Here is a 24,296-nt window from a genome sequence, read left to right on the forward strand (position 1 = left end):
GATCGATCAGTCAAAGGTTGCTGATCTACAGCTTAAAAGCATACTTCAGTGGCGTAAATATCTACCAGGACTGGAAATCAGCAGAGAGATTAAATAAAGGAGAAAGACTACTGACTGTTTTTCTGGTAATAGAGGGGCATCTGGCTTATGGCATAGGGTATGAATGTGCTCTTTCTTTAACCTCTTTTATAATTGGCCAGGAGAAGGAAGTAAACAGAAATCCTAATGAAATTGGAGGGTCTCCGAGGGAATAACAATACATGCAGAGACATAAGATTCAGTTTGGATACATAAAGATGGATGTCTCAAGATGAGTAATCTAATGAAGGCAGATAAATGATCCTCAAAGCAATCGTCTTCATTTCCTGCTCTTCAGAGCCATGCCACCTCCCAGGTCATAGGCAGGCAAGGAAAAAAATACAATGAAAATCATTATAGGTGGTTCAGGTCAAGGTCAAATGCAATGTCCAGTGAATATTCATCAGATGAGACTGAAGCTGTTTTACACTTATGTGATGGATGAATAACCATAACCACCACCCCTCGCCCCGACCATGACTTAGGATTAGACTCATCTTTGTGAATAACAGGACAGAGAAGGACCCTACAAGATGAGCCTAAAAGATGTGTCAGGATGTCTTCAACATTTCTGTTGAGATAAGGTGGTCTAGTGGTGAGAGTGTGGGGGCTGGGAGGTATCTGTGTTACAGTCAAGGCTCTTCCCTTTCCAGATACACAAATTTGAAAAAGCCATTTACCTTCTGACACATCTATAAACAAGATCAATGATTCTTACTCAGCCTCCCTTAAATAAAATTGTTACTGGGGCCAAAGGGGATGATGTCCTTGAGATGCCTTTGCGAATTGCACTGCACTGTACAAACATCAGCCTACCTTCAGGACGAACAGCCAAGAGGAGAAAAAGACAAAAAGATGGACAGAGAATAAGAAGTAAAAGAGGAGGAGGAAGAGGAGAAAGTTTATAGGAAAAGGAAGGGGAAGGGGAATAAAGAAAAGGGGCCAGGGGAGGGCTGGCGAGGAGGAGAGCAGCAGGTGGCTGCAACAGCAGTGAGGAAGGGTCTCAAAGTTCCGGCACGTAGGCAGATAAACACGCAAACAAATAACGTCAGACAGACAGACAAAAGCACGCTGGAAGAGCACAACTGCGCAGAGACGGGATTTAGAGACCCGCATCTATGCTGAGATCACGCATTACTGATGAGCACTGGAAATCTCCATCAAATGGTCTCTCTGGAGGAGACGGCCAACGGTGAGTCAGCCTCCTTATTATAAATTTCTAAATGGCAAGCTCTACTGAATTCACGTTGTTCTAGTCTGTGCTCATCTCAGAAAGACACTCAGACACATTTGTAATCATTGTTGGTGCAGCTGTCGGTGATGGCCCTTTCTTCCCTTTGCCCAGTTAATGCGTCCTCCTTCAGAGACTTCCAAGGCCGCCTTGACCTTCCGGAGGAGGTCAGCTCCCCTATTCCAGACACTCAGAGCATCACAGGCCACATTTTTATGGCACTTGGCCCAGGCGTAGACTTAACATTTGTCTGCATGATTCATGTCCACTTCTTCCTACCAGACGGAGGGCAGGCTCCACCTCATGGCTCATCATTATAATTCCAATTAAATTTATTGATTGGTCATAAACAGACTCAAATCAGCAAACGCAGCCTTAATACTAGAAAGACGCTAAAAAAAGGACAGTTTTCATAGAGAGATAATGGTGCAAATATAAAAAGCAGACTGGTACTAGAACAACAATTAGGAGGTTTGTGATTGATAAAGCTTCCTGACAGCTTGGGCAGCTAAATCCTGTTGTGGAATCATGTTTCCTGTATTCATTTTTTACTGGTCTAACAACTGGATGCTCTCTTTATCCCTCCTTGCTTCATTCAGTGTATTAATTAGCTTTTCAATGCCATCTCAGTCAATGTCATGGGTGATCATATTATTATCAGCATTAATTATAATGAGTATTGATTAAGAGGAGCAATTTTCTAGTTGACTATTCTGCAGCACACTGTTTCGAATATGTTTAATTATACAATAATGAGGAGGAAGTTTCTTCACAGTGTAAGTCCTTTATTAAACCAATTTATTTAAAAATGAAAAGCTTTCCAAGGAATGTATGCAGGGGTAAGTCATCATGTTGGCATTGAACCGGGCACACAGAAAGAAGGACTATTTATAGAAAACCCCAAAACCAAACTCCCTAGCGGGTTCTGTGGCATCTCTCTAAGATAAGTCCCAGCCGCTTGGCACTGAGCAGCCTCCGTGTGCAAGACCCCTGACCGGGGTAGCCCAGAAACTCTTGAGAGCCAGATTCCTACTCTGTGACTTCAAGGTTTCTCCCTACTTCTGCAAGGTAAAACAGATGCCAACAGTGGGGAACAATTATTCCTCTCTCTCTTCTAATTCAGCATGTTGCAAGTTCAGTGAAATCACCGTAGGTGGTCATTCTACTTTTGTTGTATAACTAGATTCTGACAATGACTAAAATAACAACTTTCCAAACCCCAGGAGTCATGTTGAGTTCCACACTGGATTTCAATGTCTTACTTACGCCTCCAAATTGGCCAATTTGTAATGACAAAACACATGGGATTCTGAGGAGGCAGGAGAGGGCGTGTGTGTGTGTCTCGCAGTCGTGTCCAACTCTCTGTGACCCAATGGACTGTACCTGCCAGGCTCCTCTGTCCATGGAATTCTCCAGGCAAGAATACTGGAGCGGGCTGCCATTCCCTTCTTGGGGGGGATCTTGCCGACCCAGGGATCGAACCCAGGTCTCGTGCATTGCAGGCGGATTCTTTACCAGCTGAGCTATCAGGGAAGCAAGTAAGGTGTTGACTTAGAAATGTGGGTTTCAGTCTCAATTCTGCCACTTCCTGGCTGTGGACCTTAGGCACCACCCTTAACTCCTCTAAGCCCCAGTGTCCTCATCAATAAAGTGGATTAGTATTCACATATATAATGACAATAATCATCATTGGAACCAGATGAGATCCACATAAAACACCTACAACATATCAGCTACTGTTAAATATGTAGTAGTTCATGCTATATTTTTACCATTTGAATATAGAAAATATTCTTTTGAACTTTACTGTCTATGTCTTTGAATTGCCTGCTTTCATGATGCCTACACGCCTCTGTTTTTACATCTTTCCTCGGTTTTAAGCGGAGAAGGTGATGGCACCCCACTCCGGTACTCTTGCCTGGAAAATCCCATGGACGGAGGAGCCTGGTAGGCTGCAGTCCATGGGGTCGCTAGGAGTCGGACACGACTGAGTGACTTCACTTTCACTTTTCACTTTCATGTACTGGAGAAGGAAATGGCAACCAACTCCAGTATTCTTGCCTGGAGAATCCCGGGGAGTAAGGAAAGTGAAAGTGAAAGTGAAGTCGCTCAGTTGTGTCCGACTCTTTGCCACCCATGGACTGTAGCCCACAAAGCTCTTCTGTCCATGGGATTCTCCAGGCAAGAATACTGGAGTGGGTTGCCATTTCCTTCTCCAGGGGATCTTCCCACCCCAGGGATCAAACCCAGGTCTCCCACATTGCAGGCAGACGCTTTAACCTCTGTGCCACCAGGGAAGCCCTTAAATAAAAGTCTTTACCTGGAAAAATATAAGTATAGATTCTCAATGTCATCTTCTAAAATATATTTTGATATTTTACTTGAAATTCCAAATTTGGAAACTTCTGGCTGTCCTATACAAGGCATTGGACAATTAAAAATCAAAAACCAAAAAATCAAAAATGACAGTTGTTATTTCAACAGCAGATGGCGATAGAAATCCAAGTCCTGTGAAAGAATTACAAACAGAAGCCTATGAATTGGTAGCTCTTAAATATTTTCCAGTTCTCTGTAACCTCAGCACTTTTTTAGCACTGATAAATTTTTGGCAATCCTTAAAGTTTGCTGTGATGACACCTTTTACATTTTCAGCTTTACAGATGTAAGGAAGAGAGATTGTAAGGCCTAGGAAAGGATGTCATATGGAGTAAAGAAATGGCAGAAAGAAGCAGTAGGCCAGTAGAAACTGGGCTAAGAAAAATGAGCTGACAGCTTCACTAGGAGCAGAGGTGGAAACAGGGACAAGAGGAGAAATGAAACCATGTGATGATAACTGGGGGAAACAGAGATGATCTGGGGTCATCTGCTGCCCTGATTCTGAGATTCAAGCTCTGAAGGTCCCTCTCCCCTTACAGGACGGAAGGAGGGCACCATAAGATAAGCATTCTTAGTCTTTCTATGCAGGTTGCTACTGCTGCTAAGTCACTTCAGTCATGTCCGACTCTGTGCGACCCCATAGATGGAAGCCCACCAGGCTCCCCCGTCCCTCGGATTCTCCAGGCAAGAACACTGGAGTGGGTTGCCGTTACCTTCTCCAATGCATGAAAGTGAAAGTGAAGTCGCTCAGTCGTGTCCGACCCTCAGCGACCCCATGGACTGCAGCCTATCAGGCTCCTCCGTCCATGGGATTTTCCAGGCAGGAGTACTGGAGTGGGGTGCTATTGCCTTCTCCTCTATGCAGGTTACCTGGTGGCAAAATTAAGGCCTGGAATCTTACCCAAGAAGCGGGTCTGTCTTTATTGGACTATAAATCAGAAGTTTAGTTTTGTTTTGGTGGGAGGGGTAGGATTTGATTTCTTTCAAGCATTTATAAACATCAACTAGCTCTCTGTCTCCTTAATTTTCCTGTATTCTCCCTAAATAAATTCTTCAGTTGGCAGAGGGCAAAATAAAGAGGGTAACAACCATATATAAATATATTGTTTTAATACATTTTAAAAATATACAGAAATCCCCTTCAGTAACCCAACCTGCCCTCTGTTTTGGCAAGGTCATTTACATTTCTGTGGTAAAGGAAGATTTTTACCCACAGAGCCCCAAAACTATACAACCTGAATAAAGTTTCTCTTTCAGATTTGCAATATATTCAGTGTATTTCTCAGCACATCGGGCCCCCTTAGTTACTCTGGGAAGCACCACGTAGCACTGCTGTTGAGGGACAAGGGGCAGAGATGTGCTGGCGGAAGCTGACCATCCACGCTGGTGAGAATCATCAAAGATGGCTGCTCTGTGAGCGAGTGGGTAGGGATAACTCAAGCCAGCTTCTCCTGAGGGCCAGTTGTTTACAGCCCATTGGCCCCTAAGATTCCACATCTGGAAACAGTTCTACAAGTCCAGAAGCCACACTGATTTATTAACTTTCTTGGCTATACCGTGTCACATGTGGCATCTTAGTTCCCTGATGGGGATCAAACCTGAGCTCCCTTGCATTTGGGAGTGTGGAGTCTTAACCACTGGACTGACAGAGGAATCCCAGAAACCAAAATGTTATATCCTTTAAAATTTACAAAATTATACAATGTTATCATGATGGTGTGATCACTCACCTAGAGCCAGATATCCTGGAATGTGAAGTCAAGTGGGCCTTAGAAAGCATCACTATGAACAAAGCTAGAGGAGCTGATGGAATTCCAGTGGAACTATTTCAAATCCTGAAAGATGATGCTGTAAAAGTGCTCCACTCAATATGCCAGCAAATTTGGAAAACTCAGCAGTGGCCACAGGACTGGAAAAGGTCAGTTTTCATTCCAATCCCAAAGAAAGGCAATGCCAAAGAATGCTCAAACTACCGCACAATGCACTCATCTCACACGCTAGTAAAGTAATGCTCAAAATTCTCCAAGCCAGGCTTCAGCAATACGTGAACCATGAACTTCCTGATGTTCAAGCTGGTTTTAGAAAAGGCAGAGGAACCAGAGACCAAATTGCCAATATCCGCTGGATCATCAAAAAAGCAAGAGAGTTCCAGAAAAACATCTATTTCTGCTTTATTGACTATGTCAAAGCATTTGACTGTGTGGATCACAATAAACTGTGGAAAATTCTGAAAGAGATGGGAATACCAGACCACCTGACCTGCCTCTTGAGAAATTTATATGCAGGTCAAGAAGCAACAGTTAGAACTGGGCATGGAACAACAGACTGGTTCCAAATAGGAAAAGGAGTACGTCAAGGCTGTATATTGTCACCCTGTTTATTTAACTTCTATGCAGAGTACATCATGAAAAACGCTGGGCTGGAAGAAGCACAAGCTGGAATCAAGATTGCTGGGAGAAATATCAATAACTTCAGATATTCAGATGACACCACCCTTATGGCAGAAAGTGAAGAGGAACCAAAAAGCCTCTTGATGAAGGTGAAAGAGGAGAGTGAAAAAGTTGGCTTAAAACTCAACGTTCAGAAAACGAAGATCATGGCATCTGGTCCCATCACTTCATGGGAAATAGATGGGGAAACAGTGGAAACAGTGTCAGACTTTATTTTTTTGGACTCCAAAATCACTGCAGATGGTGGCTGCAGCCCTGAAATTAAAAGATACTTACTCCTTGGAAGGAAAATTATGACCAACCTAGATAGCATATTGAAAAGCAGAGACATTACTTTGCCAACAAAGGTCCGTCTAGTCAAGGCTATGGTTTTTCCAGTGGTCACGTATGGATGTGAGAGTTGGACAGTGAAGAAGGCTGAGCGCCGAAGAATTGATGCTTTTGAACTGTGGCGTTGGAGAAGACTCTTGAGAGTCCCTTGGACTGCAAGGAGATCCAACCAGTGCATTCTGAAGGAGATCAGCCCTGGGATTTCTTTGGAAGGAATGATGCTAAAGCTGAAACTCCAGTACTTTGGCCACCTCATGCGAAGAGTTGACTTATTGGAAAAGACTCTGATGCTGGGAGGGATTGGGGGCAGGAGGAGAAAGGGACGACAGAGGATGGGGTGGCTGGATGGCACCACTGACTCGATGGACGTGAGTCTGAGTGAACTCCAGGAGTTGGTGATGGACAGGGAGGCCTGGCGTGCTGCGATTCATGGGGTCGCAGTTGGACACGACTGAGTGACTGAACTGAATTGATAGAGTGCAGAAGAATCTAGGACTTCATTTCTTCAACTCAACCTCATCACTTTGTAAATCACATGGAGGTGGCTGACTTGAACCTAGAACCCAGGTCTCATGATTCTCAGGTCAGAAATGCTTCTGCTTTCTACACTGACTGTATATTTTGTAAGTAAATATCTAGGCACTTAGACTAAGAAGACTGACTACTTTAAATCAGCATTATTTTGGGAAATGGAAGTATGCTAGTTGTAAAAGAGCGTCTCCCATTAAGGCAAAAGGAGCTGGCTAGAGAACAAAAGGGCAAATGATTCCAGTCGAGGTCCTGTTCACAGAGTGTTCCCTGGAAAGGCCAACTGTTCAGGCCTAATGTGGGAACAAACAGAGGCTCCCTGGCCCCACCAACTCATGGTCTCAAGAGCCTGTCGTGGTCTTAAGAGTGTGGAGATGGACACTCTTGTGCCAAATAGAGGTGCATGGTTATCCCTACAGAGACAGGCCTGTTCCACTGAGCAAGAACAACAGCGATAGCTCCACAGACCAGCTAACCTGAGATGATGGGTTCCCCTAGATGCATTTGTTTACAGGCAAGACCACTTACTGGTTCTCCTTGGGCTTACTGATACCTGGATTTGGGAGAAATTTTTTGGTTGGGGTCAGTTAGACCATCGACTCCATATGGATTCCTTCGATTCGTAGAGGGTGGTCAACACTTTTCAGGGCAGCTATTTTATTGATGTGAAAATGCTAGTTTCTAGAAAATTCTGCCTCTGTATTGTTGCTAAAATGATTTTTTAAGGTAAGATAAAATAGTGTATGCCCTCTACTGGACAAAAGGAAGTATTTGAATAGTTGAAGATTAGGAGGAGGCAATGGCACTCCACTCCAGTACTCTTGCCTGGAAAATCCCATGGATGGAGGAGCCTGGTAGGCTGCAGTCCATGGGGTCGCTAAGAGTTGGACACGACTGAGAGACTTCACTTTCACTTTTTCACTGTCATGCATTGGAGAAGGAACTGGCAACCCACTCCAGTGTTCATGCCTGGAGAATCCCAGGGGCAGGAGAGCCTCGTGGGCTGACGTCTATGGGGTCACACAGAGTCGGACATGACTGAAATGACTTAGCAGCAGCAGCAGCAGGAAATCTTTGCGGTATTAGGAAAATACTTCCAGGATTTTTTGCACATAATTTTACGGAGAAGGCAATGGCACCCCACTCCAGTACTCTTGCCTGGAAAATCCCATGGACGGAGGAGCCTGGTGAGCTGCAGTCCATGGGGTCGCTGAGGGTCGGACACGACTGAGCGACTTCACTTTCACTTTTCACTTTCATGCACTGGAGAAGGAAACGGCAACCCACTCCAGTGTTCTTGCCTGGAGAATCCCAGGGATGGGGGAGCCTGGTGGGCTGCCGTCTATGGGGTTGCACAGAGTCGGACACGACTGAAGTGACTCAGCAGTTCTTTTCTTTTTAACCCCTGTCTAGTTCCAAACACATTTTTCAAAACGCAATTTGTGTTACCTCTCCTGAGAAACCTACTGGCTTCCCAGAGGCAATAGCTTTTTACCATTTCAGTTTTAATTCTAGTGGCTATCTCCCTATTGCTAAACATATGTTTATACTGGAGCAGCTGACCCTTGAACAAAGGGTGGGAGTGAATCTGAGTGTAATTTATGGTTAGCCCTCCATATCTGAATTTACCCCACATCTTTGAATCCAACCACCTGTAGGTAGTACAGTACTAGAGCATTTATTATTGAAAAATATCCACATATAAGTGGACCTGCACAGTTTGAATTCACATTGTTCAAGGGTCAACTTCATTTCACTAAGTTCTGTTTTGTTCCAGAGTTATCTCTGGGATGGTCTTTGTTATGTGTGTTTTAATCCTGTTTCTGTCCCTTGGTAGGTTTGTTAAAATATTTGGTAACCTGTGGCTGTCTGTCCACATTTAAGAACAAAGTGGTAGAAAGGCTTCGGAGAGTGTTGCACATAAGGGCAAAGCTTTTTTACTGAAAAACTTCAGGTTAGAGGGGCAAACCTGAAACTTGCTCCCTAATTAGTACGTGTGTGTGAGTGCACACACACACCATCAGTCACTCAGTTGTGTCCAACTCTTTGCAAACCCAGGGACTATAGCCCGCCAGTCTCCTCTCTGCATGGGATTTTCCAGGCAAGAATACTAGAGTAGGCTGACAATTCCTTCTCCAGAGGATCTTCCTGCCCCAGGGATGGAACCCGCGGCTCCTGCATTGGCTGAAGGATTCTTTACCACCGAGCCACCTGGGAAGCCCCAACTAGCACGTAGAGCAGGGCTTTGGTGTGGGGGCGGTTCCTCAGGAGAGTCCTCCTGTTTCTTTAGAGCAGAGTTCATTTCCCAACTGGTGGTGTGGACTTGCCTGGCAGCTGCTCTGCATGCAGGGCTGTGCCTGCTGCGTGGGGGCATCTTGTCACATCATCCTATTCTCGGGCTCTGCTCTCAGTGCCATCTGCTGTCACTATTCTGCAGGCTCCGGGTTTCCTGGGCTCTGTTAGGCAGATCCGCTCCTCTCTGCACTCTGGGCTCCTCTCTACAAGGCAGCTTCACCGTGGAGGGCCGTGCTGTGGGAGGCAGCCCTGGAAACACATCGCCAGGAGACGGCAGTCACACAGACTGCCACGGGCGAGGTGCCCTGGAGCCACAGCACGTGCCCTTCTTCTGGAGCTGATCTAAGGCAGGGCTGCCTCTCTCTGCCTCTTCCATCTCTCCCCTTCCATCTGCTTTCTGTCATGCAGAAGTGTGCTGAAATCTTCTGGCCTTTGATGCCCCCTCTCATTTCCTTTATAGTTATGGGACTGTCCTCTCGCCCTGTTTTGTTATTCCATTAGCTTCTTTTTATGGGGTCTCAGGAGGAAGAGGAGATTAAGATGTGGGCTGCGTCTGTCAACTTGAACCCGAAGCAAGGCGCTCATACTGTTAATGGGGATGTTATTCTGCCTCGTTATGTCTGGCATAGCTATAGATGATTCAGATATCAGTTTAAGAAACCGCAGTAACTCTATGAAGAGGCTCAATGAGATAGTTCTGTTGTCTCTATGGATCAAATTAACTGGGAATCTGAAATATTTCCACTTATCTTATGTCAAGTAGTTGCAACTTAGGTGAAAAATACATAAACATATGGCCTTTTAAAGTACATTCATTTTTATAAATATCCTATGTAGTTGCTTTTTTCATGAAGGCATCAGGAAGGAGAGTTTTCAAATAATGAAATTTCCAATTTCAGCTGATTACCTACTTTCAGCAGTATTACACCTTAATAGGAAAACTGCTAAAGGCCCAGTGACCTACACAAATGTAAAATACCTCTCCCACTGGGGGCACAGTGACAATAACTTTATGCCACATTATCTATGTATTTGATGGTCAGCAGGGCACATATAGCATAAACTGTAGCGTTCTGGGCTTTGGAGAGAATTACTAAGGTGTCGCCTTCTAAATATTCCAGCAACACAAGGTTAATTCTGTCTCAAGTATTTTGTATCAAGAAATGTTTTACATACCTAGGTACATATATATATGTATTTAATAATAAGCGTTCAACATAGGTCTTCAAACTAACCCAGGCTTTGAAAATGAGTTTTGTTTTCTCAGAACACTTGGATGAAGCTAGTACTTGGCTGTTGTTGTTTAGCTGTTCAGTTGTGCCTGACTCTTTGCGACCTCATGGACTGTAGCCTGCCAGGCTCCTCTTTACATGGAATTCTCCAGCAAGAATACGGGAGTGGGTTGCCATTTGCTTCTTCAGGGGATCTTCTTGACGCGGGGGATGAACTTACGTCTTCTGCATTGCAGGTGGGTTCTTAACCATTGAGCCAACTGGGAAGCCCCAACTAGTACTTATTACAGAAAGGTGGTGAGTCCTATGCTTGTCTCCCTTTGGCTGAATAGGAAGTTCATGCTTATAGATGGGATGTGTTCTGTTTAAGATTAACAGTAGATGGCAGAAAGGTCAGGATTCAAAAACTACTTCTTTGATTCAAGAGTTAGTTTTTTTCCATGATTGCAGAGAACAGAATATTCTTCATGGTGGATTATTAACTAGGTAAAACAAACCACTTTATACTAGTTGAAACAATGGGACCTAGTCGAGGATACCATTTCCTGTTTTTGAGAAATGGGGTCACTCTGTTACGATGTCAGGGTAAGGCCTGAACATTTTTTGGCTTCATCCTAACAGAGGATTAGCGTTAGCGATTGCATTTATCACAGAGGTCATTTCACTCAAGTGGAAAACAGTGCCAAATGCTAAAGAATGCTGATTGGCAGCTGCTAATAAGCTTTTGTGAACAAGAAGAAAGAAAGAAAAGGTTTGGAAACAGCTCTAGCAGGAAATGCCATTGTTCAGCATAGCTTGAGGGAAGGCTTCTCTGTGTAAGGACTAAACCCTGGAACGACAGCCACCCTGTGTGCTGCTGAAGGAGGTCTGTTTAAGGAACTAGGAGGGGGAGGTGGAGGCCAGTGGTAAGCTCAGCCCAACACCCTAGCCTCTACCACAATTAACACTGTAGCCTGCATGTGGCCTCCAGTGCCATGCCAGGTGATGGGCTATTCATTCTACTTAGACTTCTAGGCTTAGAGTCAGTTCTACTTCTTTATCATTTTTTATCCTAGGAAATTCTTCACTATGTCCAGCTTAGTCTGAATGTAGCTTATAAATGGCGTGACCACTGATTTCCAACTCAATAAAGCCTTTTTCATGCCACATTATAGGAAATGGAGTTGTACAGTGAAGCCAATTAGATTTCAAATCTAGGCTTGCTATATTCTATGTAAGGGTCTTTGGGAAAATTACTTAATGTCTCTGAGGATCATTTTTTTGGGAAAAAAGATGCCTTGTTTCATAAGACTATTATGGAAAAAAAATCAGATAAGATAGGTAGATGGCTGGAAGGATGGATGGATAGATAGCCTGGTACCTAATAAGCACTCAGTGAATGTTAGTTTCTTTTCCCTTGAAGAAATACAATGGATTTATGCTGTTTTTACTCCCAATAAATTACACATTTTGAATATGATCTCATTAAGCACCTGATGAAGCTTTCTTCTTCAAACCAAAGAATCCTAATCCTGTCAGTGTTTGCTTGATAAAATGCTGTCCCATCCCTTTGTTAACTCTGGATGTCTTTCCTTGGTCCTTTCCACATATCCAATTGAACCTGTAGAATTCAAAACCAATCATAGTTGTCTGGAGGATACGACAACCAACGGAGTTTTGTGGGAGTGTTTTTCTAAAGTATGGTACTTTCCAGAAGGAGAGTAGTATGGAGGATACAATCACAAGCCTGCATAAACTTGCCCTTCAGGTTCTGACTGACGGATGTTCTCACGTCCAACTGGAGAATACTCACAGACTGCAAAGCCTAGATCCTCTCCTGTGTTTAAGTAGTCCCTTGGCTTTAACTTTTTAAGAGATATATATATCCCAGTAATGTAAGAGCATTTCTTATTCTGGTCCTAAATTATTCTTTTGGAGCTGAGAAGAAGCTGATAAGTAGAAAAAGCTTAGGTTGTTCTTTCCTTGTTTAATAAGCATATAAATACAATCTTGGTAATCAAGGTACTTTTAATATATATATTAACTCAGCAACAAGGCAAGCTCAAAGAGTGGTTTGAATTGCTTCCACAAATGATTATGTATATAGAAATATGCCTCCCCAGAATATAGCAAAGATACCAGTGACTGACTTTTAATAAAGCCTTATTTGATATAGATGAGAAACTCTCATGCCTTATTGATTTACCTTATGTATAATAATAACAGCAACAACTACTATAGCAAACACACATATAATGCTAGCACTAATATAAAAATTAAACATATATGTAATTTTAATTCTTAAAAGAACTCGATAAGGAAATATCATCAGTATTTCTATTTTACATATTAGGAAACTGAGGCACAAAGAAACCAAGTAACTTGCTGTCACATAGCTTGTGAATTCCTTAGCCTGGATTTAAACACTGAGAGAATGGTGAAGATTCATGATCTAGACCGTCTTGTATATTATTATAGAACCAAATGCTATGAAGTATTTATTAAAAACTTTTTTAAAAAAAAAAGAAATAGAACAAATGTCACAATGAATATAGTAGTTTATTATTGAGAAAAGTTACCTGGTTCTTTCAGAGCTAAGTTTCTATTTAGGGAACCACTACTATCTCTGTTTTTTTTTTTCTTTTAATTTTATTGGAGTATAGTTAATTTACAATGTTGTGTTAGTTTTAGGTGTAAAGTGAAACAGTTATGTATATATTCTTTTTCAGATTCTCTTTCCATATGGTTATTACAGAATATTGGGTGGACTCCCTGTGCTATACAGTAGGTCCTTATTAGTTATCTATTTTATATGTAGTAGTATGTACATGTTAATCACAATCTGCTAATTTATTATTTCCTCCCATGTTTCCCTTGTGGTAAACGTAAGTAGGATTTCTAGATCTGTGAGTCAGTTCCAGCTTTGTAAATAAGTTCATTTGTATAATTTTTTACTAGATTCCATATATAAGTGATATTATATGATATTTGTATTCCTCTGACTTACTTCACTTATTATGATAATCTCTAGGTCTACCCGTTTTGCTGCCAATGGCATTATTTCGTTCTTTTTTATGGCTGAGTTATAGTCCATTATGTGTGTGTGTGTGTGTGTTATGCGACCACATCTTCTTTACCCATTCATCTGTTGGCTATTGTAAACAGTGCTGCAGTGTATACTGAGGTGCGTGTGTCTTTTCAATTTATGGTTTTCTCTAGATGTATGCCCAGTGGTGGGATTGCTGGATCATATGGTAGTCCTATAGTTAGTTTTTTAAGGACCCTGTATACTGTTCTCCGTAATGGTTGTATCAATTTACCTTCCCACAAAAAGTGTAGGAGAGTTCCCTTTTCTCCATACTCCTTCCAGCATTTGTTGTTTGTGGATTTTGTGATGATGGCCATTCTGACCAGTGTGAGGTGATACCTCATTGTAGTGTTGTGTATTTCTCTAATAATTAGTGATGTTGAGCATTTTTTCACGGGCTTTTTGGCTCTCTGTACATTTGAAGAAATGTCTATTGATTAATAGATTTTCTCTCCACTTTTTGATGGGGTTGTTTGTTGATATTGAGGTGCATGAGCTGTTGATGTATTTTGGAGATTAATCTCTTGTTGGTCACATCATTTGCAAATCTTTTCTCCCATTCTTTGGGTTGTCTTTTTGTCTAGTTGATGGTTTCCCTTTGATGTGCAAAAGCTTTTAACTCATTTTTGTTTTCATTTTCATTATTCTAGGGGATGAATCGAAAAAGATATTGCTGCAATTTGTGTCAGTGTTCTGCCTATGTTGTCCTCTAGGAGTTTTACAGTATCCGGTCTTACATTTAGGTCTTTAAATCACTTTGAGTTTATTTGTATTCCTATGGAGGTATTGCTTTGTGCTGGGTCCTGGTACATTTGAAACCTGGTGTGTGCCCTCCGAGAGTCTCTGCTTCTCTCAGCCCTGTGGTGCGCCTACACTCAGGACCCGCCTGCCGTCCAAGCCAAATGCTCCAGGGTTCTTCCTCCCAATGCCTGACTCTCAGGCTGTCTTGGAGTGCTATTTTTATGTGGGAATGCCCCTGTGTAACTTCTATGGGCTTAATACTTTTTGTTGGTGTAGTCAAAGTGTTAAGTCACTCAGTCGTGTCTGACTCTTGTGATCCCATGGACTACATAGCCTGCTGGGCTCCTCTGTCCATGGGTTTCTCCAGGCAAGAGTAATGAAATGGGTTGCCATTGCCTTCTCCAGGGGATCTTCCTGACTCAGGGCTCAAACCTGGGTCTCCTGCATTGCAGGCAGATTCTTTACTATCTGAGCCATTTTTGCTGGTAGGGCTGTTTTAGTATGGATGTCTGCCACCTCTTTCCTCCGTGTATGCTGGGTGTTATTACCCTGATAGAAGGTATGGCTGATGGTGAGGTGACCTGGGCCTGCACTGGATACTGAGCGAGGCCTTCCCTTGCTCTGAGGTTGTCTCTGCCTTGTCAGGAACAGGGTCTGCTCCCTAGTGGTTGGAGCAGGGACCCGAGATCTGTTTCTGAGCTGAGTTTCTGATTTGCGGTGTGAGGCAGGTGGGATTGGAGCACAACCGCTGGGAGAGAAGTCGCTGAGCTTTCCTCCTCTAGAGTGGTTCACCCGTGCGTGTGCTCTGCTGTGTCACTTTTCACCCGCTCTGCGGCCTCATACACTAAGCCGCTACTGGACCTGCTCTCAGCCCCTCCTTAACCGTAGGAATGGCAGCGACTGGCTTCTCTTAGGCATTGTATTCACTAGGCTACCAGCTTACACGCACTGAAGTCAGGTCCCAGGACTGCCGTGACTGTGCAGGACTGCCCTGGGAACTATGGAGGCAGCTCAGACTGTGACCTGGCCTAATCTCTATATGTGTGTGCCCACAAAGCCCACAGTTGCTAAAGCTAGACTCCTCTCAGTGGTGGGAGCTCTTGCTCATTCAGGTGTTTGGCAGGGGCTGAGTTTACAAAGCCGGCAGGGGTGGTGGGGAGGTGGATGGGTATAGATCCCAGGTCCCCACAGCTGTAAGGAGAGAGTTCTGCCCTCCCTCCTTAGTTGCACAGGCCCTGGGGCTCAGCTGTGGTTTCAGCTCCACCCTGCATGTGGGCTTTCCCCCAGCCTTCTCAGGCCGGAGCCCCTCCGAGCACCCAAGGAGGTTGGGGCGGGCGCGTGGGGAAAGAGGAAACGGCGGCCGGGACTTCTCTCACAAACATGCGCGGTTGTGGAGCCCCTTACCCGTCCCTTCAGGCTGTCTCTTTGCAGCTGACCACAGTCCCCTCCCTGACCCCGGGTTCCAGCACCCAGCCTCCATCCACACCAGCACACACGACTCAGGCTGGGAGGCGCAGGGCTGACACAGACCGTCTATGCAGGTCTTACTCTGTCCTGCCTGGTTGCTGCGCTCTCCTCTGAGCCCCTGAAGCTCCCCTCTGTCCCAGCTGATCTCCCCACCAGGAACGGGGGTGGTTCCCTTCCCCTTTCCTCTTTGCTTTCTTTTGTCCTTCCTGGTTGCATGGGGATTTTATCTTTTTACTGTCTGTGGTCCTCTACTAGTGTTTAGCACATGCTCTGTTGTGAGAACTGTCCCATTCCCGATGTACTTGTGCAGAGAGGTGAACTCCACATGCTCCTGTTGCGCTATTGTGACTCCTCACCCCTCCTATCTGTTTTGTTCTTCTTAATAGAGGAGGTAGAATAGTTTGATGTTCTTTATCATCAAAAACAGAGGAGGAGGAGGTATCTATCTTTTTGACGGGAGGGCAGTTGGTCTTATAGAAGTCACATTCCTTTCACTCGTGTTCCTATGGGTTTGGGGAGATTCAGTGGAGTTTTGGTTAGAGGCAAGAAAGGACACCCCATAAAAAAGTGTTTCTAAAATTTATGTTTTTCCAGGAAGGAAGGTCAACATCTTCCTCCCAAGTCTGTGTCCACTTCTGTGTCCACTTATGGACTTTGCTGACGTGAAGAGGAGAAAGGCGGCAAGGACTAACCCAAGGTAATCCACCTGAAGGGTAGAAAAGATGGGTGCTGCTCATGTCTGCAAGCCTCGCATTTGCAGCTGCTGAGGACAGATGGGAAAGAGTGATCAGGTGCTTTGAGGAGGGACTGACGCTGCTTGGGGAAAGTGGTGAATGTGCCAGAAGACTACAGTGTGCTGCTTCCAGGGAGTCTGAAGGTAACTGAGGTCCTAGGGGACCACGTCTTGGTGGGGGGAGGGGGGGGTTTGCTCAGGCATGTTTGGTTCTCCACCCATCCAGGCTACATCACCAGTGATCACTAACAGAAAGGAGATAGCCACAGGAGAACAGTAAGAAAGCTGTTTCTCATATTTTAAAAAAGACGGAAAATTTTATTTGAGCCAAATGAGGGTAGCATCTCAGAAAGCTCTGAGAGCTGAAGTACCCATTAGCAGTCAAGACACAGTTATATAATTTTTTTTTTGAGACAGAGGGCTGTACATTAAATGACATATTATTAAAAAAAATCTTTTTATTGCAGCATAGTTGTTTTACAATATTGTTAGTTTCTACTGTAAAGCAAAGTGAATGAGCTATATTTATAAGAAATAACCATGTATTCTATTTTTTGAGCCTCGTAACTACCAGAGAAGTAATCTAAGAGAAAGGAGGGTCTAGAGGGTGGTATGAAAGAGAACAGATGACTCCTCTATCAACTCCAGAGCACTTTGGTGGACCCCAAGTCTTAAAGAGAGACAGAGGTTTGAACTAAAATGCCATTAAGGAAGCCTACTTGTCACTGGGAAATAGGATTGAACAAAGCATAGATGGTAACAGATATTGGAAAAATAAAATTATTTCATTTTTATACAGTAACCAGTTAAAGGTTCTCAGTTAAACCAGTCATGAGTATAAAGCAAGTGGAGGGAAATATTAGCCCCTTTTTCTTAGCCCCTTCAGCTTCTGTCCGATGTGGGAATTTAGAAATGCAAAATGCTCGGTCCTCTATATGTAAGCCTGGCCAGCCAACGTCGCCACTCCCATCTTCTGCCTCGCACACCCTGTGCCACAGAACTCAGTCACGTCAGTGGCCTTTGGCCACCTCACCTCAGCGGTGTTCATGGTTTTTCATGTGCTTTTTCTCCTGCAGTGAGTACCCTTCCTTTAAATATCTGTTAGTCAAATATCCTTTCTGGAGCCTTCCTTAATCCCTCATATGTATGTCTTGTGTGATGCTTATACCATATACAGGTAGCTATCTATATTTCTGTCACTCTTAATATGTAATGATCCCTCTGAAGGAAAACAAGAGTTCTCACTTGACTTATTGCAGTACTTTGCTCAGTGGTTGGCATATAACAAAAGCATTAGAGATATTTGCTAACAGAAAGGAAAAAATGGGAACAAAGTGGTGAAGGAGGGTTGGGGAAGGAAAGAAAGAGGAATTTATGCTCAAAGTGATGAGGGTGCATAGTTTGGTTTAAAAGAAGACTCAATATTATCATCTTACCCTTCCAGGGAGATGGCCCGTTGGAGAGTCACTGAAGGCTGGCGGGTTGCAGTGCTGTGTTGGGAATGACTGCAAGAAAAGAAAGACAAAACAAACACAGGTCATTCATTTAAAATATCTTTGCACATTCTAATCAGGCCTATGGTCAAAAAAACAATCAATCTTAGAAGAAATACAGGAGTGATTAAACAACTGTTCTTTGCTGATAATCATCCACCAAAATAAAACACTCTACCAGGTAAGGGGTTAATTTTTCTTTATCATTTGATGTCAGCATATTTTGTTCAAAAAGCAAGCTTTAAATGAAGGGTAACTGTGAAAAGAAACATATTTGGAAGAGGCAATTATTTTCCCCTTGGAATAAGACAATGTAGAACATAAAAATACGTTTCATTATGATGCAATATATTTCTAAAAAAATGCACATTTTTTTCTAACAAAACTTTAAACAGCAAATTTGAAAATTGGAGTAGTATTTAGTACAAATTTATTTATTTAAATTTGCAATAATAAAAATAATTCAGCTATTGAGTGAACATAAAAGCTTGAAAAATGGGATTTTCAGTTGCATATTGATGTTAGAATTTAATGTAATTTTGAATTTATTTTGGTTGCACGATAATAAGGTAAGACTGATTTTATGGATAAGTAGTTGCAGTAGATATTGTAGTATCTAACATTTATTGAGCACCTATTGCCTGAGTTACTTTTCTAAATATGTTTTTTACATCCTTTATTTCTTACAACTCTGTGAGGCATGTACTGTCCTATTCGACACATGAGGAAATTAAAGTACAGGGCAGCTTAGAAACTTGCCCAAAGTCACGTGGTAAATACCTGTGCTTGGAATGGCAACTAGACTGATACTAGTGCCTTTCTTCATATCACTTTCCAAATGGTAACAACTTTTTGGTTTTAAAGATTTTTGCCTTACTATCTAAGAGCAAAAAGGAATGCATTGTGAGTTTCCTTTGTGTTAAAGTATATGATAAAATTATTTCAAGCTGTAATTTTAGTTTGTAGTATTTAAAAATTATTTGTAACAGTTATGTATACATTATACATATAGTGTATATACTTTCATGTAAATATATATATGTAGAGTGAAACTTGAGGCATCTTCATACTATTCTAAGACTTCTCAGCACACACCCTGAATACACTGCCCCTGTCACAGAGAACCAAGCTATAAAGCTATACAGGTTGCAGATTTTTATTCAAAACTTTCATCCTCATGGGTGAGAAGAGGTAGCTCTCTCTGATGAGTATTTAACTGTGACATGGGTAATATTTATCTGAGGTTGAGGGAGCAGAATGTGTGACAACAGCTAAAATCTAGAGAGTGGTTTTCTTCAAGTTAAGGCTTGTGTCCTTTGTTTCCTGACTCCCTCATAGTGCTGAGCAATACTCACGGCACTAAACGCATTTGACTGACTAACTGAAAGGAAGCGCAGCATTCAAGAGCCGGACCATGGAGCCAGACTGCTGCTGCTAAGTCGTCCCTGGGATTCTCCAGGCAAGAACACTGGAGTGGGTTGCCATTTCCTTCTCCAATGCATGAAAGTGAAAAGGGAAGTCGCTCAGTCGTGTCTGACTCTTCGTGACCCCATGGACTGCAGCCTACCAGGCTCCTCCGTCCATGGGAGTTTCCAGGCAAGAGTACTGGAGGGGGGTGCCATTGCCTTCTCCACCTAGCCAGACTGAGCTTCTTAAAGTTCTTTGTAATAGTATGTTCCTCATAGGGTAGTTATAAACATACTTTTTAGAACAGTGCCTGTTACATGGTAAAAGCTACATAAAAGTATTAAATAAACCAATATGATTTAGCAGAATGTCTACTTTGAGATGTTTCATACTAAATAAGCATAACTATTTAGATCATTTCAGTTAGCCATAAAGTCAATGCCACAAGGTCTAGATTTATGAGTATACCCTAACTTTGATAAAATTAAAATGTAAAAATAACATTATAAAATTAATAGAAATCAGCCACAACAATCAGATGAAGAAAAAGAAAGAAAAGTTATCCAAATTGGAAGGGAAGAATATGCAGACCCCATAAATATAATGTCATTATATGCAGATAATGATACTATATAGAGAAAATAAGGTGCTACCAAAAACTAATAGAGCTCATCAGTGAATTCAGTGAAGTCACAGGATATACAGTTAATATACAGAAATCAGTTGCATTTCTTTCTACTAATAATAAAGGTAAACTAAAAAAAAAAAAGGGATGAGACTTACATGCTGAAAACTAAAAAGTGCTGATAAAGTAAACTGAGGATTATTCAAAGAAATTCAAATTCACATTGTTAAAATGGCCAAACTACCCATAGCAAACTATAGATTTAATGTGATCCTTATCAAAATACCCTAAAATTTATATGGAATCACAAAAGACCTAGAATTGCCAAAGTAATCCTGAGGAAAAAGAAAAAAGCTGGATGCCTAACTTTCGTAGAATGCAGACAATACTACAAAGCTACAGTAGGAAAAACAGACATATGGAACAAAATAGAAATAAACCCATGCACTTATGGTCAAAATTAATCTACAACAAAGAAGGGAAGAACACAAACATAGAAAAGAGTCTCTTCAATAAGTGGTTCTGGGTAAACTGGACAGTTTCATGTAAAGAAAATTCAGAGCATCCTCTAAAGACCTAAAATAAGACTGGATCTATAAAACTCTTAGAAATCAGACAAAACATTCTGACATAAATTGTAGCAGTGTTTCCTAAAGCCCGTCTCCTGACACAATAGAAATACAAGCAGAAATGAACCTAAGTTGAACTTATACTGTGGCTGAAGGGCAGGGCCAGACAAAGTGTGGTCCCCTGGAGAAAGGAGTGGCAAACCACTTCAGTATTCTTGCATTGAGGACCCCATAAAAATAATGACAAAGTAAAAAGATATGACACTGGAAATGAGACCCCCCCCCCCCCCCCAGGTTGATAGGTGTCCAATATGCTACTAGGGAAGAACGGAGAAACAGCTCCATAAAGAATTAAGAGGCTGGGCTAAAGCAGAAACATTGCCCAGTTGTGGATGTGTCTGGTGGTGAAAGGAAAGTCTGATGCTGTAAAGAACAATACTGTATAGGAACCTGGAATATTAGGTACAAAAGTTATGACCAACCTAGACAGCATATTCAAAAGCAGAGACATTACTTTGCCAACAAAGGTCCATCTAGTCAAGGCTATGGTTTTTCCTGTGGTCATGTATGAATGTGAGAGTTGGACTGTGAAGAAGGCTGAGCATCGAAGAATTGATGCTTTTGAACTGTGGTGTTGGAGAAGACTCCTGAGAGTCCCTTGGACTGCAAGGAGATCCAACCAGTCCATTCTGAAGGAGATCAGCCCTGGGATTTCTTTGGAAGGAATGATGCTAAAGCTGAAACTCCAGGACTTTGGCCACCTCATGCGAAGAGTTGACTCATTGGAAAAGACTCTGATGCTGGGAGGGATTGAGGGCAGGAGGAGAAGGGGATGACAGAGGATGAGATGGCTGGATGGCATCACCGACTCGATGGACGTGAGTTTGAGTGAACTCCGGGAGTTGGTGATGGACAGGGAGGCCTGGCGTGCTGCAATTCATGGGGTCACAAAGAGTCAGACACGACTGAGCGACTGAACTGAACCAAGGTAAATTGGAAGTGGTCAAATAGGAGATAGCAAGAGTGAACATTTACATTTTAGGAATCAGCAAACTAAGATGGATCAGAGTGGGTGAATTTAATGCAGATGACCATTACATCCACTACTGTGGACAAGAATCTCTTAGAAGAAATGGAGTAGCCCTCATAGTAAACAAAGAGTCTGAAATGCAGTACTTGGATGCAATCTGAAAAACAAAACAGTGATCTCAGTTCATTTACAAGGCAAACCATTCAATATCACAGTTTTCCAAGTCTATGCCCCAAAAACTAATGCTGAAGAAGCTGAAGTTGAACATTTCTAGGATTACCTACAGGACCTTCTAGAACTACCACCAAAAAAAGATGTCTTTTCCATCATACAGAACTGGAATGCAAAAGTAGGAAGTCAAGAACTACCTGGAGTAACAGGCAAATTTGGCCTTGGAGTACAGAATGAAGCATGCCAAAGGCTAACAGAGTTTTGCCAAGAGAACACACTAGTCATAGCAAACACCCTCTTCCAACAACACGAGAGACAACTCTACGCATGGACATCACCAGATGGTCAATACTGAGATCAGACTGATTATATTTTTTGCAGCTGAAGATGGAGAAGCTCTATACAGTCAGCAAAAACCAGACTGGGGGCTGACTATGGCTCAGATCATGAATTCCTTATTGCCAAATTCAGACTTAAATTGAGGAAAGTAGGGAAAACCACTAGACCATTCACATATGACCTAAAAGAAATCCCTTACAATTATACAGTGACAACAGCTACTGCTCATTTAGAACTTAGTTCAAAATGTCTTACTAAGTCAAATCCCTTACAATGAAAGTGACATGTAGATTCAAGGGATTAGATCTGAATGAAAGAGTGCTTGAAGAACTATCAGCGGAGGTTTGTAACATTGTACAGGAGGCAGTGATCAAAATCATCTCCAAGAAAAAGAAATGCAAAGAGGCAAAATGGAGGCCTTTTGCCTTTTTATATTGGCAAGGAGGAGGCCGTACAAATAGCTGAGAAAACAGAAGTGAAAGATAAAGGAGAAAAGGAAAGATATACATATGTGAATGCAGGGTTCCAAAGAATAGCAAAAACAGATAAGAAAGCCTTCCTCAGTGATCAATGCAAAGAAATAGAGGAAAACAATAGAATGGGAAAGACTAGAGCTCTCTTCAAGAAAATTAGAGATACCAAGGGAACATTTCATGCAAAGATGGGTACAATAAAGGACAGAAATAGTATGGAAATTACAGATGCAGAAGATATTCAGAAGAGGTGGCAAGCATACACAGAAGAACTATACAAAAAGATCTTCATTACCCAGATAACCATGATGATGTGATCACTCACCTAGAGCCAGATATCCTGGAATGTGAAGTCAAGTGGGCCTTAGGAAGTATCACTACAAACAAAGCTAGTGGAGGTGATGGAATTCCAGTTGAGCTATTTCAAATCCTGAAAGCTGATGCTGTGAAACTGCTGCACTCAATATGCCAGCAAATCTAGAAAACTCAGCAGTGGCCATGGGACTGGAAAAGGTCAGTTTTCATTCCATTCCCAAAGAAAGGCAATACCAAAGAATGCTCAAACCACCCCACAAGTGTACTCATCTCACATGCTAACAAACAATGCTCAAAATTCTCCAAGCCAGGCTTCAACAGTATGTGAACCATGAACTTCCAGATGTTCAAGCTGGATTTAGAAAAGGCAGAGGAACCAGAGATCAAATTGCCAACATCCATTGGATCATCAAAAAAGCGCGAGTTCCAGAAAAATATCTACTTTTGTTTTATTGACTACAGTAAAGCCTTTGACTGTGTGAATCAAAACAAACTGTGGAAAATTCTTCAAGAGATGGGAATACCAGACCACATGATCTGCCTGCTGATAAATCTGTACGCAGGTCAGGAAGCAACAGTTAGAACTGGACATGGAACAATGTACTGGTTCCAAATTGGGAAAGGAGTATGTCAAGGCTGTATATTGTCACCCTGCTATCTATGCAAAGTATATCATGGGAAATACTGGGGTGGATGAAGCACACGCTGGCCTCAAGATTGCTGTGAGAAATATCAACAACCTTAGCCATGCAGATGATACCACTTTAATGGCAGAAAGTAACTAAAGAGCCTCTTGATGAAGGTGAAAGAGGAGAGCGAAAAGGCTGGCTTAAAACAACCTTCAAAAACTTAAGATCATGGCATCTAGCCCCATCTCTTCATGGCAAATAGATGGGGAAGACAATAAAAAAAATGACCACAATTACAAATGCTAAGACATGGAAGCAACCTAAATATCCATTGACAGAGAAATGAATAAAGATGATGTGGTACATTTATACAATGTAAAATTACTCAGCCATTAAAAAAAAGGAAATAATGTCATTTCCAGCAATATAGATCTAGAGATTGTCATAGTGCATGAAATATGTCAAAGACAAATATCATATGATATCACTTACATGCAGAGTCTAAAAAGAAAGGATACAAATTAACTATTTACAAAACAGAAATAGTCTCACAGACTTAAGAGAAATTGTTACCATGGGGGAAGGGTGGGGAGAAGAAGGGATAGTTATGGTGTTTGGGACTGACATGTTATACACTGCTACATTTAAAATGAATAACCAACAAGGACTTTATAGCAGAGGGAATTCTGTTCAATATTATGTAACAAAGGGGGAAAA

At 42.2% G+C, this 24,296-nt stretch overlaps 1 protein-coding gene across 10 annotated transcripts in view; it reads right to left on the bottom strand.

The window, feature by feature from the left end:
* Nucleotides 1-24,296, bottom strand: part of DLG2 (discs large MAGUK scaffold protein 2) — a 1,420,652-nt gene that overhangs the window by 452,257 nt on the left and 944,099 nt on the right. For all 10 annotated transcript variants that reach the window (XM_055581486.1, XM_055581487.1, XM_055581493.1 and 7 more), the window contains one exon: nt 17,965-18,033. In XM_055581486.1, the coding sequence (XP_055437461.1) occupies nt 17,965-18,033 (69 nt within the window). The remainder of the gene's footprint in view (nt 1-17,964; nt 18,034-24,296) is intronic.

This window comes from Bubalus kerabau, chromosome 5 (assembly GCF_029407905.1).
Source record: "Bubalus kerabau isolate K-KA32 ecotype Philippines breed swamp buffalo chromosome 5, PCC_UOA_SB_1v2, whole genome shotgun sequence".
NCBI lineage: Eukaryota > Metazoa > Chordata > Mammalia > Artiodactyla > Bovidae > Bubalus > Bubalus kerabau.